Below are 21038 nucleotides of genomic sequence, written 5' to 3'. Positions count from 1 at the left end.
TAAGTGCCACCTCATAGCCATTTAAAGCCAGGGCCAGACAATTCCCTGGAGCTGGGGTGTAGACCCCCAACCGGGATCTGGATACATACTGTTATGCCCAAGCGTAACTACATGAAGCAATGCACCTGGACACTGCCCTCCCGAGATCAGGTTCCGTGCCGATTGCTCTAAGAACCAGGTTTAGGTTTTCCTCCTGGCCCTGCATTCAACAGCTCCACTTCCACACCTGGGCTACCCGAGGATCGTGTTGGAAAGGAGGGTTGAGTCCCTACCTTCAGTAGCCCTCTAGCTCGGGCTTTCCCCAAGGGAACAGAGTATTAGTCGATGGATGAGCAAACAAACAGCAGGAGACAGTGCCAGTCCCTCCGATGGCCGGAGTCCCCTGCAGCTGACAGGACTCGACCAGAATCTGGTTTTCCAGGGGTTTTCTTTCTAAGGATCTTTGGGGGGGGATTGGTCAGGCCTGGCCCTGTCTTTAGCTCTCCAAGAACGGCCTGGGATGGGTAGGGGTGCCATTTTGGTTGGTTTGGAGTGTCTCGTTTTTCACATTAGACTTTTTTTGATGATCCACATGTTGCAAAAGGAAAATGTAAAAAACCCACCCCTCAAATTGCTTTGTTTCAGAATGCTTTTGCACCCTTGACTGATGCCAAGACTAGGAGCCATGCTGATGATGTGGGTCTCGTTCTTTCTTCATTGCAGGCTAGTATATACCGAGGGGGATACAACCGTTTTGCTCCATACTAAATGACAAAACCATAAAAAATCCTTCCAATGTGGGGAGAAAGGAAGCTTTCCGAGGCCTGAGTATTGCAATACATGCAGTAGTGCATCATTTTAGCAACTCTAAAGAATAAAAAAAATAAAATAAAATAAAAAGAGGGAAAAAAATTACATTTTTTATCTTATACCTCAGATATTTTGTTCTGTGTATTTTAATATTGTGGGTCTTTAATTTCTGAAGGTTCTGTAGTTTGGTTGCTGGCTGTAGGAGTTTCTGTGGTTGATCTAGAGAGACGCTAGATATGAATAAAAACTGGTTTAGGGCCATATCCAGAGTGCTATATTATTGTAAATGAATTATATATGCTGAATACAAAGCTACTGGGGGTAAGCTGTTTGGGAAGAGTGTAAGTGACTACCGTAGTCCTTCTTTTCTGCATCTGCATTATTTTATTTTGTGAAAGGGAAGGTTGGGAGGGGCTTGGGGTGTGGGACTCGGGGTTTGGTTGAAAGGAAAAAAAAAAAAAGACAGAGTGACTAATGACTCTAAATGACCCACGGCACTAACCATCATGTATCAGTGGTTCTAAGTTACCCATTGCCAGTTCAAGCCAAAGGTCATGTGGTTAAGGGGCTGCTTCTAGTGGCACTTGGTCGATGGAGTCGAACAAAGCTGGGCAAACCCACCCTTTAAACCATTCCACCCAGCCACTAGTTACTTAGGCAAAAGCTACTAGTTAGGCCATCAACAAGCATTCTTTTTATATTTCTTCCAGTATAATAAATTATTGATATCATTGCTGACTTTTATATTACGGGAGGGAAAAAATAACATTAATAAAATGGTGATAAAAAGCACTGTTTCTATTTTTTTCTTTTTTTCCAAAAAAAGAAAGTAATAAAAACTTAAATTCTTTGTACCAGTTAAAAAAAATGTATAAAATTTACATCTGTGCAGTGGAGTTGTTGACTTCTAGAAGCAGTCTATGAAGCTTTAGTTTTAGCTTAGTAGAACAACTGTTAGAGACAGACGTATAATTTTTATGGAATTACACGATAATCATATTCGGATTTATAGACGCATTTTACAAGTATTGCAATCATCGAGTAGAGATAATCACGGTATTTTCATCAGCTTGGTACTTTTTGAAACACGACTGCGTTTTGTGAGCAATCTGCAATTTTTCAGTCCGTGGGAACCTGCCCTTCCGCCTCTCCCCCCAAACCCCAGGAATCTCTTAAACCAGTATCTTTAGTTCTGTCTCCAAGGCCCAGGACATTTGTCAGAAGGAAGCAAAAAAAAAAAAAAAACAAAACAAAACAAAAAAAGACTACTAGATCCACCCTCTTCATCCCCCAAAGAGCAAAGTCCCCTACCCTTTCTGGGATGCAGGGCCAGAGGGACACAGCCGGAAAAATTGCAGTTTGTCTGTAACTTCTTCTGTTTGAACTCTTCCCATGTTGTCCTGTTTACAAGTTAACCTAAGTTGGGGTATCTGTCACGGGTCTTCCTGTTTTTGTATTTGAATCAAATGACAAGCAGCAGCAAGCTGTCCCCGAGTAGTTCTGCTGCCATCCTTAAATCCTCACATGTGCAGTGCTGGCCCCCAGGGCTGGCACTTTAGTGTTATCAACTCTCTGCTGTGAACCTGCCCATCTGCTGTAACAACTCTGCTTTAAGACAAAAAACCAAACAAAACTTTAAAAAAAAAAAAAAGTGTTTGTGATCCAGAGCCTTTCCTTGTCCTCTTATGTGCATGCCGTGAGATCAGTTGGATATTAAACCATCAATAAAGTTTCACAAGATTTGAAAACAAAGTTTCTGTAGCTTCCATATCTAAGACAGACTAGAGTGATCTGGAGGTGGGAGGGGGGGACTTCTGAGCAGCCAGGAACATAGAAATTGTCCTCTGGCCAGTCGTCTTTGGGTGGGTGAGGGGAGGGGAGGGGGCGGGGGTGTTTCTCAGCATCACTGAGAAGGTCTCATCCCCACCGGGAAAGCACTGAGATGCCAGTGGGTACCGCCTGGTTGAGGTTATTCACGGAAACCATTTATTCCAATGCTATAGCATCCTACCCCAGAGGGGGAAAAGACAGTAGGAACAGAGGGCTGGGAAGGATAAATAGATTTCTCCCAATGGCCTCAGATGTCAAAATCCAGAATTTGCATTGTATTTGGAATCACAAACATAGAATTCTTACTGTGTTGGTTAAAGTAAAATTCATTTGCAGTTTTGATTTCCATCGATGGGCTGTACTTTTCCCCCATGATCGTATGTAGTTTTAATAAAAATCACTTAGAGCAAGTGGGTACCAACCGATGTTGCAGAATCGTTTGTCTTAGGCTCTCTGCCAAGATGCCAATAAGTCATTTTAAAATGTATGTCAGAGATGTAAACAAACATTTTGGATTTCTTTTTTAAATCAGTACTTACTTGGAATGTTTTCATTTATCTAAATAACTATTGCTATTATGAATTATGGAAAAAAAAGATTAATATCATGTGTGGCATATGGTGACTTCTTAACACACATCACGCAGTCTGCAAACCCAGAAAATGTGTATATCTGTCTTTAGAGATTAGTGTTTATATCACTTACAGTGGTTTGTGAATAAAGAAAATTGGTTTGTAATATCAAAAAAATAAAAGATTAGTCTGAAAAGGTTCGTGTGTGCGTGTGTGTGTGTGTGTGTGTGTGTGTGTATTCTGAGTTCTTTTTCTTCTCTGGGTCAGAGGAGAGATCCTCCACTCCCGGGACTGTACCTGTGCCCATTAGGGTGCTCGGGGTGGGTGCTGCCCAAGGCATGCTGGGCTGCCAACCAGGTGGCCCCTGCAGGTGCTCGGCCTATCTGCCCAAAGAGCTGTCCTTTGTCCCTCATCTTTCCAGGAAAGCCGGTGGAATTAACCACAAATGTTGAAGACACGAAATCTAAGTCCACTAAACGGTTCCTCAGCAAGGAAAGGGCAGCCCGCTTGGACACAACCACGCTGTAGGCTGCAGTTCAGTGTCTTAGCACAACGTTTCCAGGGGCCTTTTGGGGATGGAGAAGGTGAAAACAGAACGAACCTTAGATTTTGCACGTATCCAGGACTTGCTCTGTTCCGAGAGACTTTCTGTGGCTTCTCGTATTGTTTATTTCATGTAATTATTTATACCTCCCACCAGGGTTTAGCTATCTGGCCCATTTAGCTACTTAAGCTTTCCTTAAATCCTGCCTCATTTAATTATCGTAATAGTTCTATCGAGTTCAAAACACGTGGAAATCTTAAAAAACAAAAAAACAAACAAAAAAACCTAGTGGGGTCTGAGTTTACATCTGGATTCTGTCACATGCCAGGTGTAGTCCAGGACAAAGTTACTCAGGGCACTGTGCCTCAGTCTTCTCTTCCCTGGTTCATGTTCTAAAAAGCACAGACTCTCAATATTGTAATGCAGATTAGCAAAAATGATCTCTGTCAGGTGCTTGCAGCAATACTTCAGGATCCGAAATCTGTTAGTATTCGCAGGCTTAGGAACAGAGGCATGACGATGTTAATGCCACTAAGATCAGGGAGCCAGCAGCAAGGCTAGGGTCACCTCAATTGAAAGGGAATTTTTGCGTGGCCAGCAGGAGCTGGTGGGGTGTTACCAGAAGACCCTGGAGGACTTTTGTTCTCCCACTCCCTTCCCACACTGAGGCTGTCCTAATCACGTGCATTCTATCATTTCAACTATGCAGTGGGCCCTTCTCTGTAAACCTGTGATCCACAGGACTGTGGCGCTCACGGTCAGCAACATCGCACTAGGTCAGTTGATCCTTAAGGATACCATCACCCTTACCTTTATCAATGAAGTCAGCAAGGACCCAAGAGATCACATAGTGTAACCAAAGTCCTCGCTAGTCCCCGTTGAGGTGGGCTCCACACCAAGATCTGTTTATCCCTGAAATCTGTGCCCCTTCCGGAAACTCTCCTCTATCGATAATGAAGGTGGCAGTGGTTGTGTTGAGCCTGGGTTTCTAATGCTCATCTTACAACATATGGACGGATATCGTGTTTAAACAAGGAAGTCATGAACTTTACACTGGCAGCTGGCAAGAGGGAGATCATGTAACTGAGCCCCTTCCCCATTACATGAGGATCTAGCATAGAAATTTCACATGAATCATGGAGAAAATTTAAAATGATGGCAGAAGGGGACAGGTTTCTTAAAAAACAAAACAAACAAACAAACAAAAAACTTGACCAGTGGACCCCAGTGCTTGTCTTCCTGCCCCATCCTCCACCTAGAGGTGAGAAACTAAGGCCAGAGGAAGCCCACAGTGTGCATAAACAGAAGCTGTTGGTTATATCCAAAATGTGCTTCTTAAAGTGAAATTAAAAAAAAAAAAAAGCAATGCAGCTGGATCGGTGAACTGGGTCCCAATTTCCCACTCCGCCCCCAACCACTTTCCTCTTCCAGAAGCGGCCATATTTGAGGTGGGCCTTTCAGGATCCCAGATGTGCAGGCACCGAGACACACTCAGACAAAAGCCTGGTCTGCTGTGCTGCTCAGGTACAGCTGGTGAGCTGTGGGAAGGGCAATTGTGGCCCCTCTGCTTCCTGCACTCCCAGGATGAGAGCCTCCATGGTGTGGGTGCCTCTTCCAGGGAGCTTTGGGACTGAACCCCCTGCTGGGACATTTACGGGGTGGGAGTGGGAGGAGCTGGCGGCCCTGGGCCAGGGTGTGTGCCTGGGAGGGTGGAGCTGCCCGTGCCCACACGCACCAGCACATACCTCCATGGGCCTAGAAATTGAAGCGTTTCTCAAACTCTCTCCTGAAAGACTCTGATTATCTCTCCACTAATAAAGTCAAGAACCAGGACTGAAAAGAAGGAGGAGAAACAAAATAAGAAGTCAATTTTCTGTTGGGAACTATATAAAGGTGGGTTTTGAGGGTAGTTCTTCTGATTTTTTTATAATGTATATGTACAAATATTTATACCTGGACAATTCTAGGTAAGATCTCGGTGTGCAGCCTTTCCATGAAGGTATAAATTATAATCATGCAGTTGCTCGGGATTCAACCTGATGCTTGATATTGGACCAAGGGCAGTTCCTATCAACCCGAACCAGAGTACTTCAATTCATGGGTAAGACGGTGGCTTCTCCCGGTGGCCATGCACGGTCCTGGAGGATGTAGACTGGGCATTAAACAGTAACAGTCACCCTGAGGCACTTTGCTAAGGTCTATTTCCAAGATTCAGTTTTGTTTCATATGCTGTGCACTAATTGCTCTCCTGGAAAATGAGGGGGTAATGGGGTGTTCCTGCAGTGTTCCTGGATAATAAAAGCTGATCTGATCATGGCTGTCTGGCCCAGAGAAAGTAATTTACCAGTTATCTGGAAGGGATGTTATTCTCTGGTAGCCAGATGGTATTGTGATGCAAACATTGACCAGTCTTTTAAAACTAATAGTGGCATTTCCCAAAGGGAACAGGTGTAGTCACTTGCATGAAGAATAAAATGAATAACAGCTGACATGGTTCAAGGACATGGGTAGGCACGCCACACAGCGCGGGTGCTTTACACATTTCTGAACATGTAAGTGTCCATGACCCATATGTCGACATTTAGCCCATCTCTTAACCTCTCTGTACGTCAGTGACCTCATCTGTGAGATGGAGACAATACCAGGACCTAACTCATGGTCCTTGTAACATATGTCCCTCTGTTCTTATGACATGGAGATGCATGAAAACATGCTCAACACAGCCTGGCAGGTAGTGTTTTCCCTCTTTCATTAGAAATCATTTCTGTATCTATCTGAAGAGCACATAGCCATATATTACTTTATGGATTCACATGATATATCTTTTCCTTATCTGTATGATATGTGATATGTTTATACATAGAGATCTGTGCAGGTGAAGACATGTGAAATAAACATAGGCATACGTGGACACAGAATACCTTTTAACATTAGCTTCTTCTTATGCATTCATAGAACCATAATACACACACACACACACACACACACAGTCGGACCATAAATACATATGATAATGCTTACAGTGCACTTAGGAATAATGTGATCGGCAAATGAGACTTGTTACTCTTCTTCCTGTCTGAACGATGATCTTACTTCTCCCCCACAACCTGAGCAGGCAGGTGTATTATTGCCCCAGTTTACCCCACAACCTGAGCAGGCAGGTGTATTATTGCCCCAGTTTACCCGTAGGAACAACAGGAGGCTCAAGCCAGCTGGGGGTGTGTCCTGGGGGCACGGTTACCAACATCAGAGTTGAGTCATGGCCTTGGCTGGGTGACCCAGAAGTCTCTCTGTGCACACTGAGCCATGCCTCACCTGCACCCTGCTGCAGCCCAGGTAAGCAGTTTGTCCCACTGCAGAGCTTGCAGGCATCGGGGATCCCAAGGGCCCCTCCCTGGCACTACACTCAGAGGCTTAGCTCAACAATGGCCTGAGGAGCTCTGGTTTAGGTGGTGGGACACCAGGAGGGTGGGCCCCAGGTGCCTCCGAGGGTGCACTCCACCCATCCAGGATTCTCCTCCAGAGCTCAACATATGCCTGTGACTTTGACATCCCAGCTCTCTGACTGCAGTGGACAGATGGATTGTTGCCTGAATGAAGCAAAAAGTCAGCAAGAAGAAGAGAATTCCCCAGGCTCCCCCCCCCCAAAAAAATACAAGGACTTTGGGTAAAAAATAGAAAAGCAGAGCCCCAGAAATTGAGGTCACGGTGGAAACGTGGTGCTAGGGGCAGGTGAGGCTGGGAAGTACCAGAGTGCCCACTGGGAGCTCATCAGCATGCGGGCTCCAGCAAACCTGAAGAAGAAGGTTGAGTCCCCCACCCACACACCCCCAATGAAGATCTGCCTTGACGCAGACAGCAGTAACTGCAGGCCCGAAAACCAGACCCGCCCGCATCGGGAAGTCTCACTCTGTGCAGCCGCACCAGGAAGTTGTCTAGAGCTGAAAAGCAGGTCAGAGGCAGAGCACAGAGCTCCACTTTTATCTCCCCCAAACACTCCCCGACTGATGAGCAGCATTGAAATTCATTCCTGTAAGGAGGCTGCAGCCCAGAACCCGCTCTGCAGGACGGGCTGTCGGGCTGTCAGCTGAGCTGGGGGCTGCGGCTGCTTTTCCTAAACTATAGGACTAGATGATGTATTGTTCTTGCTATTTCCCTTTGTTCAAAGCTAGGTTCTCCTCCTCTCACCCCAAAGGCTGTGTGTGTGTGTGTGTGTGTGTGTGTGTGAGACAGAGAGAGAGAGAGAGAGAGAGAGAGAGAGAGAGACAGAGAAAGGGGGGGGGGGAGAGAGAGAGAGAGAAGGAGGCACCTGTTTTATGAATTAAAGAAGTAAAAAAGCTGGGGGGAAAAATCCACAAAATTCTCCATTTGAGTTAAACCATTCCCACACTGAAATTCAAAGCAGATTCCGCCCGGCCTGGTGGAATAAAAACATAAAGGTCTCCTTTTTAAAAAATTAGATTATCACCACTTTAAAGCAAAACAAAATGACTCATGGAAGCTCACCGGAGCTGACAGAAAGGCAATAGATAACTTGTTCCCATTAAACCACCAATGACCCAGGATGCAGCCTCAAGAATGGAAAAGAGGAGACGTACATTTGGTGGTCACAGGAATTTTTTTTTTCTTTCTTTCTTTTTTAAACTTCTAGTTGAACTTGAGTTTGGATACTGTCTTTGCTATCTTTCTCTCCCTCCCAGCGCTGTGTGATCTTAGGCAGTTTCATTAGTCTCTCTGGGCTTTCATATTGGTGAAACGCTTCCTCAGGTTTCAGTGGGAATTCAGGAACACTGCACAACACAGAGGGTTTGGGTTCTGGAAAAGTCACCCACCCTTCAGTGGGGACAAACATCAAAGCCCGTGTTAAAACGTTGAGACACTGGAGTTGAGAACTCCAGGAGGAAGTTCCAACTGAGGCTGAGTTTGGAAACCCAGGGAGGCGGCTCACTATTAAGATTGTTCTGGAAGATCCTCGTGGGGCTCTGGCATCTCTGCACCAGGAAGGACCTGGGTGTCTGGGCTGCAGGTTGGCGTACCCACGGGCACTGAGAGCAGAACACTCTCTGCCCGTGGGTCAATCTCAGCTCCAGCACTGGTCCTCAGCAAGACCGCTGACCACACTGAGCCCACTTCCTTCTCAAGAAAACGGGGAAAAACAATTTCCCCCAAAGCTGATTTTCAGAAAGACCAGCTGTAAATGTCCACCCCTTTTCTCTCCTGGCCCTTTCTTAGCCTCAGGGTATTTTCCACGGGGAAGTCCCTGTTCTTTTCTAGTTTGGGGTTGGAAGCAAAACACTCAGTGCCAACCAGAAAAACTGATCACAGTCACCAAACCCGGCTTTGCCCCACAGACAGACCTGAGGGTTAGGAAATCAAGATGGTCCAAAGTGGGCCCTGGAGAGGGACTTGTATGCCCTCGTGATGAGCTTGGCGAGTCCTGAGGTGCCGGCTGGCTTTCTCTCCCAGCAGAACATGGTGTCCGTCTGTCCTAGCCCGTGCCCATGGAGGGCACAGGAGTGAGGGCAAAGGCATTTTGCAGAGGTGATTCACCCTCGCCGTCAGAGGTCCATCTCAGACTCTCGTCCCTTGGACTTCTAATAGACACAGCAGTCTCTATGCTATTGGTGGTGCGGGTACCCTGGTCCCAAACTCCAAAGGTCAGGAGAGAAGCGAGTACTCCCCATCTGTCCCGCATCACTCACAAGATGCTGCAACCAGGTCCCCAGGGTGGCCGGGAAGGAACTCAACTTCTGGTGTCTTTGGAGACTAATCTGTCCCCTAGGACCCCTGGCATGCCCAGCTCTTGGCAGGACAGGAGCTAACCTCGGATGTGTGACATGGAGATTTCACCCAGGGCATCCGGGGAGCAGCTGGAAGTTTGGGGGTCTGGAGGTCCCTCCCTCCCTCCTGCTGAGGGTCAGCTGGACTGGGAGCAACTGCCTCCTTAGGGCAGCTCACGGATGCCGCAGGGTCCCCCAACACGCGGGACCCCCCCCCCGGTGGTCTCTTTTTCTTTCTCCGTTTCTGCAGCGTTGGGGCTGGAACGAGGGCCTCCTGTGGGCCAGGCCCGGGCTCCAGCACTGAGCTCACCCGTCCCCCCACAGGGCAGAGTCGCGGGGTCTCTGGTCTGGGGAAGGGGCCACTGAACAGCAGCCTGAAAAACTTCTCTTCCTGTTGATCATCTAAAATCACAGATTTGGGAGTGGGTCGGGTTGGTGACTGACCCCCCTCTTTCCATCATTCTGTGAACCTGTAACAGTTTAGTTTTTTAACTAAACCTTTAGTTCTTTTTTTACCTGGTCTCCCCAGCATAGGTTGTGCCCTAGTTCCAATTGGCACTGCCCCAAGGACCCACAACCCCAGGTACATAGGTGACCTTGAGTTGCCTCGTAGACGTGCCCACAGTAGCCAGAGGTGGAATTAGTTATGATTCTATATTGTACTTAGTTCAGTACACCCCAGTGTCACCATTCCAACACCTTATAAGTCTAAAATATGGTCCAGAGAGGCTTTGTAGTCTCGTCTTCAAACCAAGTCTTTGGTGTCAGATGTGAATTTGACACTCATCCACATCTCTAGTGGGACCAGCCATGTTCAAAGGCTCCACAGCCACATCTAGCTTGAGGCTCCCCCAGGGGACAGCAGCATCAGACCACTGATGACCCCAACTGGCCTCCTTATCTCTAAGGCTCACCAAGACCTAAGCCTCAGGAGTGAGACCCCAGTCACTCAGGTGATCCCAGCAGGGAGGCCCTCAGCTCACAGTCTTGGCCGCCATGACCCTGCAGCTGAGGCCCAGTGAAGGCCAGTCTTCTGCCTCCTGATTTCTCTGAAGGATGAATGTGGACGTGCCTTCCTGGCCGTTGTCTTCTGAGGAAGCTTGTCCATTGCCCCACTGGTGTGCAGATTCTTGACACGTATCCCAGCGCACCCTAAAAGCTTGGCCCGAGGGATGGTCCTGGCCAGGTTCCAGGGAGGTGGACTGGGAGCCTGTGGGGTGTGGCACAGGGGGACTGGGCAGCAGCAGTTTTAGCAGCAGCGCCCTCTGCAGCCCGCCTCCGGGGAGCGGGAGCCCTGGGCCTTCCTTGGTTCCTCTGTAAGCCCTTCCCTCACTCTCAGTGTTCCACCCGCCCCAGGCAGGGCACATTAGGGCGGGAGTCACCAGCAGCTGGACACACACCTGGTGCCCACCCTGCCCTGGAGCTCACGCCCATCTCTGTGAAACCATGTCAACTACTTAAGGTCAACCTTGTGACCTTGTGATTAGAAACAGACTCATAAACATGTTGTTTATAACATTTTGTGACCTTGGGACTCCAGGGCTCAGAATTCCAGATGTGGCCAGGTTCTCTGTTCAGGATGTCCCCAGCGGAAACTAAGGTGCCTGGCAGCGTGGATTCTCACCTGAGGGCCAAGACTTTCCCAGCTCATCAAGGTTTTAGCAGAACTTAAGTCCTTGAGGAGGTAGGAGTGGGGTCTCCAAGTTTTTGCTTCCTGTTGGCAGCTGACTTTTCTTATCTCCTAAAAACCACCTACAGTACCTTCCCATGAGCCCCCCTGGCATGTTTGCCTTGTTCCTGGCAAAGGAAGTGACTTTCTTCTCCTTCTCTGGTTAGGCCAGGCCCACCCAGGAAAGCCTCCCTTTGCATAGATACAAAGTAGCCACCCAGAGATGCCTCTCCTCAAGGGCAAGGCCCCCTCCCGCATTCCAGGGAGTGGATATGCACCTACTCACCCCGTAGGAATCCTGAGACCACTTACCACCCTGCCCACTGCACCTTGCACCTCAACACCCTGCCCACTGCACCTTCTACATCCGGGGGTTTCTAGAAACAATGGGAAAAGCACCCGGTGCGTGGTGAGCAGCACCTTGTCACCAATGTGACCTGTCAAGGCACACAGAGCCATACACACTTTTTGGAGAAGAAAACCAAGACTCAGAGAAGAGGAGGTTGTGCTCTTACTCAGAAGCTGGTGGAGCCACCCGAGAGGCTGGGTCTTATTTTAATAGGAGAGCTTTGAAGAGGCCACCTGTGCCCTGGAATTCACTTGTGTGGTGTTCCAGGCCTTTCCCCGCGGGCTGCAGGACCCCGAGGGACAGAACAAAACAAATCACCCCCAAATTTAGCAGCTGAAAGAACACTTACTATTATGTGGTCTCTGGGGGTCAGTGGCCCGGGGTCTGCTGTTTATTAGCCAAGTTCAGTGCTTTGAGGACAGTGAGACGGAGGTCTCACGTTTCTGACTGACTGTTGCCAGAGACCCTTCTCAGTCCTAGTCAAGGAGGCGACGACTGGCAGCTCACAACTGCTTCATTACGGGGAATGTGTGGCAGGAGCCAGGCACAGAGGGAGAAGCCACAAGTTTATAACCAAGCCCCATGATTCATGGCCCATCCTCCTGCTATACTCTATTTTGAGAAGACAGTCCCGAGATTCAGCCCACACTTTATACAAAGGTATACAGCAGGGGCGTGGTGGGGTGGCATTAAGAAGCTGCTACCAGCTAAGCTTGGCAGCACACACCTGTAGTCCCAGCCACTTTGGAGGCTGAGGCAGGAGGATCGCAAGTTTGAGGGCAGCCTCAGCAACTTAGCGAGGCCCTGCCTCAAGATAAAAAGGGGGGATGTAGCTCGGTGGTAAAGCTCCCCTGGGTTCAATCCCTAGTATCGAAAGAAGAGAAGATGCTGTCTCCACAAGCCCCCAAGAGCAGGGACAGCCTCCATCCAGGCAGGATTATTTCAAGAAAACTTTTATTTTCTTTCTTCTCTACGGAGGTTGCAGTTTCATTAGGAATCATGCCTAGCACATTGAAATAAAGGTGAAGCATGAAGAAAGTCACGTTTCAGAGTGCGGTGTCGAGTGTCCTAAAGCCAAACTTGGCACAGGGTGACAGACACAGGCAGGAAGGACAGCTGGACCCAGGTCGTTAGCACTGCCGTGCAGCAGTCCACATGGCCCAGCAGGGTACACCCAACCACCTGCCAGCCCTCAGTCCCTCCAGGAGCACTGTGACGAGGGCAAGGCTGGGAGCACGGCCCTGGCTCATCGTGAGCTCAGGGAAAGCCCCTCAGCTCCCAGGAGGACCCGCGCAGGCATAACCTGTTCCTCTTCATGGCCTCCTCTTTCAGCTCTCCCCGAAAGTTCTTCCAAAGTCCTCTTCGAATATCACTCAGGGAGTCTCCCCAACTCTAGGAGGGTTTGGACTCATTTTTATAAGTGATTTCTTCCAGAACATTCTCCGGGGGGCAGTCACCGCTGCAAGAGGAAACAGGATCCCCTAAGCAGCTGAGCGGCCCTGGGCCTCACCTGCAGGACTCCCTGCTCAGCCTTCCTGGCCCCTTGTGCTAGTCAAGGGGTCCCGTCCATGGTGGGTGGCTGTCGCTATGGACTTGGGGTGAAGCCGCACATCAGGGTGGGAACGTGGGGCGGGGCCAAGGGTCTCCCCTCTTGGCTGAAGGGCCAGTATCACCTTCAAGGGCATGACCTCCGTGACCTCACTTCCTCCCGCTGGGCTCCTTCTGCTGGGTTCTGACGGTTTCCCGTCATGCCACAGGCTGGGAACCAGGCCTTCCACATGGGGGATCTTGGGGGACATCCCAGGTCCAGAATAGGGCACCTCCATGGTTTCTCCTGACTCAGTTTTAGTGTTTCTGAAGGCCAAGCCTTGGACTTTGGGTTGCTTAAATGAAGACTCCCTTTCTGATCAATACTGCCCACTCAATACCTCCCCAGCACCTTCTCAGTACATCAAAGATGAAAGACCGCCTAAGGCAGCCTTTTTTTGTTTTTTTCCCCTCACAGTGTGTTCGGTGCCTTGTCTGCTCCAGGATCCGCCTGGGAGACTCTGTTAAGGAGGCCGCTCTCCGGGTGCCTCTGCAGCCCTGTGGAGTCTGGGAAGCTGGGTCCACGGGATGGCATGCAGCCGGCCACGGGAGACCAGATGCCTGGAGGTCCTCTGGGTGAGGGGTCTGCCTCCCACGCACACACAGACTCACACACACACACACACACGCAGAATGCTTTCACCAAAGAGCCACACCTGCGCTTCATCCATGGGGTTCTGGTTTAGTTGGTCTGGGGGGGCCTGGGCAGCCTGAGTCTGTGGGGACTTTGAGACCCAAGAAGGTAAAGCAATCTGCCCACCCAGTTAGCTGAAAAACTTGGGATTGGAACTCAGGCCTGAAGGGTTCCCAAGTTTATGCTTTTTAAAATTTAATTCTGAATTTTAATGGACAGGTAGTCGTCGTATGTACCTGTGGAGCACCGTGGGAGGTCTGGATCCCTGGACACCTGGGGAGTGAGCTCCCTCACACACCCATCACCTCATGTCTGGGCCATGTCTTTTTGGTGAGGCCCATTTAACACTCACTCTTCTTGCAATTTGGGAACACACCCTGCATGGCTCTTCACGATGGCACGGTGCCGTCTGTAGATCTCCTAACTCGTTTCTCTGTGCACTTGATGCTTGTTTGATATCCACGTAGGAGACCACGCAATATCTGTCTCTCTGTGCCTGGCTTATTTCACTTAACATCCGAGTGAAATATTTCCAAATCGTCTATCAAATAAGGAGCTCATCCGCAAAAAGGACAAGCAACTCAAACTACTCAACAACCAGGAGGTAACTGACTCTGCTAAGAACAAGCCGTAGGACCTAAGTAGACTTTTCTTTTAGAAAACATGCAAAAGTCCAACAGATGTGCAATAAATGCTCACTACCACTGATCATCAGGAAAATGCAAATTAAAAGTGTAAAGAGATGTCTCATTTTTAGAATCACAACACTTTTTACAATGGCCACATCAAAAAGTAATAAACAGAAGGCAAGGGCAGGTGAGGATGCAAAGGAAAGGGGACCCGATGATGCTCCAGGAAACGTAAATTAGCACAACCACTTTGGAGGTTCCCCCCAAAATTAAAATGGAATCACTATATGATTTTTCTTTCCCACTTCTAAACATATAACTGAAGAAATCGAAATCCACATATCAAAGAGAAATCTTTGTATTCATTGCAATTACTCACAATAACTGAAAGGTGGCAGCAGCCCAGTGTTCATGAGTGGCTGAATGATAAGGAGGAGTGGTAGGTATGCACAATGGAGTACTATTCAGCCTTTAAAAAGATTCAACTTATTCACTTGCCACAACTTGGGTGAACCCAAAGCCTTTCTGCTTCCCTATAAACCCAATCTGAGGCCATAAGGTCCTGTCTAATCCGCAAGAGAACCCACAGGTTGGGGACGCTAAATGTTTTAGTCAGCTTTTTCACTGCTGCCACTAAAAGACTTGACTGTAGAGGAGGAAATGTTTATTCAGGGGCTCACAGTTACAGAGGTCTTCCTCTATAGACAGCTGGCTGCATTCCTCAGGGCTCACGGTGAATCTGAACATCGTGGCAGGAAACTGTGGCCGAGGGAAGCAGCCCACATGATGATCAGGAAGCACAGAGAGACTAGATGTAAAGCATACACCCCAAAGCCACGCCCCCAGTGACCCACCTCCTCCAGCCACACCCTACCTGCCTCCAGCCTCCACTCAGTTAATCCCATCAGGGGTCAATTCAGTGATTGGGTAAAGGCTCTCACAACCCAATCATTTTTCCTCTAAACCTTCTCCCGTGGTCTCACCCATGAGCTTTTGGGGGACACCTGCTATCTAAACCGTAACACTAAAGTACTAAAGGTGGAGAGGCTCAGCCTGCTGCCATCACCATTGACCTCTACTCAGGCTGACAGGAGGGGAGGTTTCCCATACACTGTCATAACTGTGCAAATGCTCTCAGCTTGGGGACAGAAGCCTAGCTGTGACAAATGGGGCAGAGGCACCTACTGGGCTTCATGTGGAGACATGCCTAATTCCACCGGCCCCCAGATCCTGTCTTTTCCCATCTCTGTTTCACGTTGTGTTTGTTCCTACATACTTTCTTCCCGACTTCCGAGTGGCTCCCTCCGCTGGCTGGGGCCTTTGCCATCTGGACCCTCTCTGGCTTCCAGTTAGAAAGCCCAGCTCAACCCGTGGCTTCTTTCTTGCAAGGACAAGAACAACCTAGCAACGACCCAGCATAGGCCAGGGAAGGGTTCTGATGGATCCTGCTTGGAGCCAGCACGTTGCCCGGACTGGAGGGCTGGATCAGTGTCATGTTGCTTTCGACCCTCCTCGCCCAAGACCAGAGATGAAGATGGTGTTGCTAAGACAGGGAAATGTCCCCGAGTAGCTGGAGACCACAGGCATTTGCATGCATAGTCCTTGACCTTGTGTCTTGACCTTGCGTCTCCGCCCTGGGTCTCGAGGGCATCCTCAAAGTTAAAACTGCATCCCAGCTATGAACTATGGCGCCTGCTGTCTTCCCCAAGCTCTTCCCTTCCGCATCTGCTCGGTGGCACACAGCAAGCTGGTAAAACTGGGGAAGAAACACCCATAACCGAGGCTCCAAAGCATAGTTGAAATTTAATTTTCTCCACATAATCATGACCATAGCCGTTAAGACGCGCGATTCTCCCCATCTGGGAAGGCGCTGAGCTAATTTTTGAAACCTTGAAGAGACGGAGACCACCGCCATGGCCCATCTCTTTGTGAGTCGGCTACCTACTGAACTAATGACCCACTGACTGGGCTCAGGCTTCTGAAAGCCGAGTTCTAACAGCCCACTTTCATCTCCGCGATAGCAGCCTGTCTCTAATGAATTTTTTATTTGTTTACTCGTTGCTTCTCCGGGATATAAAAGTAACACTCATCTTTTTAATATTAAAAATAAAACTTTAAATCAAGGCCGGATGCCATGCCAAACTGTTTAAGTTCACTGCACCCAGGAGCCCGCCGCTGGTGGAGGGATCACGCTCTGAGACAGGGGAAGGTGGCATGTGGGGCGAGGGCCGTGGCCATGAGCATGTTCTTCTTCCTCTGTTTAATCTGCGGGGAGCCTGGAGGCAAATTATTCATGGCGAACTGCACACGGTATACATCCTGTGGGTTCCAGGGACACGTCCACCAGCGGCTGTACCCCCTCCTCTAGAGGGGCAGGTCTGGGGACGTCACAGCACCCTCCTCTCCGCCCTGTAAGCCCAGGATGCTGGCTCCTGGGGATGCAGAGGGGACAGGGTCATGCCCAGGAGCCTGGAGTGTCCTGTGCACATGTGGGGGGTGGGGAGAGACTGCACCTTGGGCTGCACAGAGGGCTGGGGTGTGTCCACTGAACCTCTGGGGGCGGTTCACCTGTGCTGCCCTCAGGAACAGGGAAAGATGAGCTACGGCAAACTGCACGCAGCTGGAGAGGGGAGAAGCCACCGGGAGAGGAGTGGACTATGGCTGCAGCCACAGGAAGCTCAGCAGTTGATTCAGACCTGGTGGGGCTGGTGGGGACCACAGGAGGGGCTGTGAGGGGCACCAGGAACATGTCACATCTTGATTCCCGTGATGGTTCCAGTGGTGTGAACCCAGGTTAGAACCCAGCAGACTGTACACTTTCTTTGCAGTGACTCATCTTAAACCCCCAATGGGCATGCATTCTCTCTCTCTCTCTCTCTCTCTCTCCTCTCTCTCTCCTCTTTCTATTTCCCAACATTACGACTGCTGCGATTTTTTACCATATCCCCCCAGGCCCTGAAAGCCAAGATCTACCACTAATGCAAAAACCACACCTGTTATTGTGTGGATTAAAAGACAGCTGTTGGGCTGTGGATGCCCCCATGCATCACGTACATCTCTGGTCTATTTAATTTCTGAGGAGTTCTACCCTAATCCAGTTATTGAAAGTGTCCCCAACAGCGGCCTGGCTTCCTGGAATTGGCCATGGCAGGCTTTTTATAGATCTGACCACCCCACCCCCACCCATGCACAAACGTTTTCTTTTTAAGCATTTCACAAAGTGGCTTGCTATGTATGGCATCTTGGAGCGATTGCTCACTCTGTTGGAGATGAACGTTTATATATAAATAATAACGCACAGAGCTGGCACGGGTGTTTACTAGGACCTGTTCGAATGGCATATGCCCAGTACAGCTGGGATCCAACACGCAGACACACAGGTTCAAGGCAGATATTTCTAGAGTCTGGTAAGCCAGGTAGTAAATCCTGGCTCTCCTGAGACCTCCCTGGGTAACTTGGGGGAAGTCACCTGACACTCATGAACCTAAACTTCCTCCTGTGATAAAATGGGGCAAATAACAGAGCGACCAGTCTGGGCTGAAAATTCAACACTGCACCCCATTAAGGGGCTCACGACACTGCCTACCTGCTGGAACAGGATGATCCAGCCCGGCCTTACACCCCTCACTGAAGGGCCAAGCGAAACCTGGAGACACACCTGTGCACTGGGCTCCTTTCAGAATCCATGCCGTCAGCGTGTTCTGCTATTTGGAAAGCACCTCCTAAGGTGGTGTGACATCATGGGTGACTAGAAAATCCAACAAGTCCCCCTTGGCACCTCTGCATATTGTGATAGAAATCAGACCAGGACCGCAGGTACAGCACCGGGCTAGGAAGCCCCGTGGGGAAACCCAATCTTTCTTACACTTAAGTTTCTGCTTCCTTCCATTTCGCCTCTTCCTTTTATTCCAGGACAGCCAATGGTTGGAGCTCCTCGTGTTTATTTGCATGCAAGAGTGGTGACCCCGCAGGGCAAACCAAGGCTCCCCGCTGCCCATCACTATGGGCCAGCCCTGGTGACCACTGATAGGCAGGTGAGCAGGAGACACCAGAAATAATCTAACACTATGCAAATGTCCCAGTGGGAGCCCTTCACCCATTTCCTAAAGTGCCTGATCCTTTCATCAACACCCAGTGAGTGGTGGGTTGCTACTGAGGCCCCTCCCTCGAGCCTCAAATCCTGCTTCTCTCACAGTGTCCCTGGAGGACCTCGGGAGACGGTGTCCCCTTCACAACTCTCATTTCCTCATATGATAAAATGGGACGTATAAAGGCAGGTGATTCCCAGGCTGCAGCAGTAATGAAATGACACAACAAACAAGTCCTTGGCTGAGCTCCACCCTCCCCTGAGCTCCGTAAAACCTGCTGTTGCTCTCACGATTCTGTTTGTCCCGGTACTTTTCTACAGTCTGATCACTTTGAGCAGGGAAAGGGGTGGGGACTCCAGGGGAAGAAGACAGACGGACGTCTTGACATCCAGGTTGAAGAGCTTTGAGTTCTCGGGCTCAGTGAACATGTGTGTTTATTTTTCTGACTCTCTGGCACGGCTGTCCACTGGGACCATGTTCTTCTACTGACAAATTTCCAAAAGTAATAGGGAAAAAAATGAGAAAATAAAAATCATTGTACAGTTGCTGAAAACTATTCCTAGAAAAAATAAGACTTTGTTGAAACCCTGAAGGCATTTGAAAGCCAATGGAATGTCTCTATTTGAGGACCAGATTATCTGACATGTGCTGTGGCTGGTTGGTGAGCCCGGGGACGGGGGACAATACCATGACTTGAAGAGCCAAGTCCATGTCCATGGCTCAGGTTGAGCACTCTTAAAATCCAGGTTATGGACTGGCCTGAGCCTCTCTGCTGGCTGAAAACCAAAACAGCAGACCCTAATGCCCAATTCCCAGCTGAATGGGGAGAGAATTTATGGGGCCTCACCATATGTACATATGTACTCCATGATGTACTCCATGCCTCTCTCTGACTCAGTTTCCTTATCTGAGAATAGGAACAGTACAGGCTGGGCATCCCTCACATGCAAATTCAAAATTCAAAATGCTCCAAAATCCTGAACATTTTGAGGGTCAATGGGATATCATAATGGAAAATTCCATACCATAAAATGGTTTCATGCACAAAATTATATTAAGAGTTCATGTAAAATTGCCTCCAGGCTTTCTATATAACTTCTATGAGAAAACATCAATGAAATTTGTGTTTAGACTTGGGTCCCATCCCCAAGATACCTCATTGGCCCATGAAATCATGCCCATATAAGAAAGTATCTGAAATCCAAATCTGAATTCTGGTCCCAAGCATTTCAGATGAGGGATAATTATGTCTAACCCGTAAGGTTGTTCTGAGAAAAAAAAGGAGGCCCTGTGTTAATAAAAATTGTGTGTTGCCTGATACAGACTGTCTAGCAGGCACTAGCATCATCGATTTCAGAAGGGAGAAGAAATCTTAAGATAGCCCGCACAGTAAGGAACCTATTTCTTAAAACCCATTTTGATAAGACTCCATTAGGGGTAGAGACAATATGTAGAATGAACTGCACAGATTTGATGAGCTATCCCAAATTACAGAGAGAGAGAGAGAGAGAGAGAGAGAGAGAGAGAGAGAGAGGAAATTTCTTCTTCCTTCTACAAAGGCTTTAATCCCAACATGACCTCTGCCCATAAAACACCATTGCTTTGGGGACAAGGACCTCAACACATGAATTCCAGGCACACTCAGATATTCACTACGCAGCACAGACTATTTATACCAGTTTTGTTCATACTAATCCAGAACTAGAACTATCCCATCAACAGTGAATGAAATTCTACAAACAATGGAACACTTCTTGGAAATTAAACACAAACAGTCGGCACCCAAACATGGATGATTCTCAAAAACGTGTTAAGAAAAAGACACAGAAGAATATATCCTGTATGATTGCACTTTTATTAAGTTTCAAATTAGGTAAGGAGAATCTACCAAGATAGACAACCAGGTGGCAGTCTTGGGGATGTGGGTGATAGGAATTGACCAGGGAGGTCACTGAAGGGCCTTTCTAGCAGGGTGGACATATTTTATATCTTTATAGATATGTGAGTTTGTCAGATCCATATGATCACAAATTGTGCTTCACTGGATGTAAATAGTACCTCAGAAATTACTTTGTCAAGCCTTTAAGAGGCATTTTGGGGGATGTACAGGTCTTCAACACGCGGAAGAATCAAAACGAATTTTCTGCTCCTTGGTTCACCTCACAGACCTCTTCCTCTCAGCTCAAGATCTGACAATGTGGCCAGTGTTGAACATAATGAAATAGTCAACCAGGGGGTCAGAGTGTCATCCCAGGGCGGGATAAGGGGCATGCGGTGGGGAGAGTCCCTTTTGGAATCTAACCGAGTTGTTCTGTGAGACGCTGAGGGATCAGGGTGGAAGCTTGCTCACCCACGGGGTGCTCTTGCTGGGAAATGACAAAGAAGCTCAATTTGCAGCCAAGTTCACCAAGGGGCTCAAGACAATTCACACACCTGGTTGATTATAAACACCCTTCTGTCTTCAAATGACCTATGACAAATCCTTATTGAAAGTTTCTGAGAGTGTGGTGACCCTAAACCTTCACTGAGCAATTACATAGAAATCAACCTACAAAAGCTTCAGAGAA

The 21038-nt window shown here is 48.5% G+C and overlaps 1 protein-coding gene across 12 annotated transcripts in view; it reads left to right on the top strand.

Annotated features, from left to right (window-relative positions):
• Rbfox1 (RNA binding fox-1 homolog 1) overlaps positions 1-2541 on the top strand; it is a 1613147-nt gene extending 1610606 nt beyond the window's left edge. For all 12 annotated transcript variants that reach the window (XM_048790118.1, XM_015490752.2, XM_048790117.1 and 9 more), the window contains one exon: positions 625-2541. In XM_048790118.1, coding sequence (XP_048646075.1) covers position 625 — 1 coding nt within the window. In that variant the 3' untranslated portion in view covers positions 626-2541. The remainder of the gene's footprint in view (positions 1-624) is intronic.
• The last annotated feature ends 18497 nt before the right edge of the window (positions 2542-21038 follow it).

Source organism: Marmota marmota, unplaced genomic scaffold (genome assembly GCF_001458135.2).
Source record: "Marmota marmota marmota unplaced genomic scaffold, marMar, whole genome shotgun sequence".
Taxonomy (NCBI): Eukaryota; Metazoa; Chordata; class Mammalia; order Rodentia; family Sciuridae; genus Marmota; species Marmota marmota.
The sequence above is the reverse complement of the archived record's forward strand: the minus strand, read 5'-3'. Positions and strand labels throughout refer to the sequence as shown.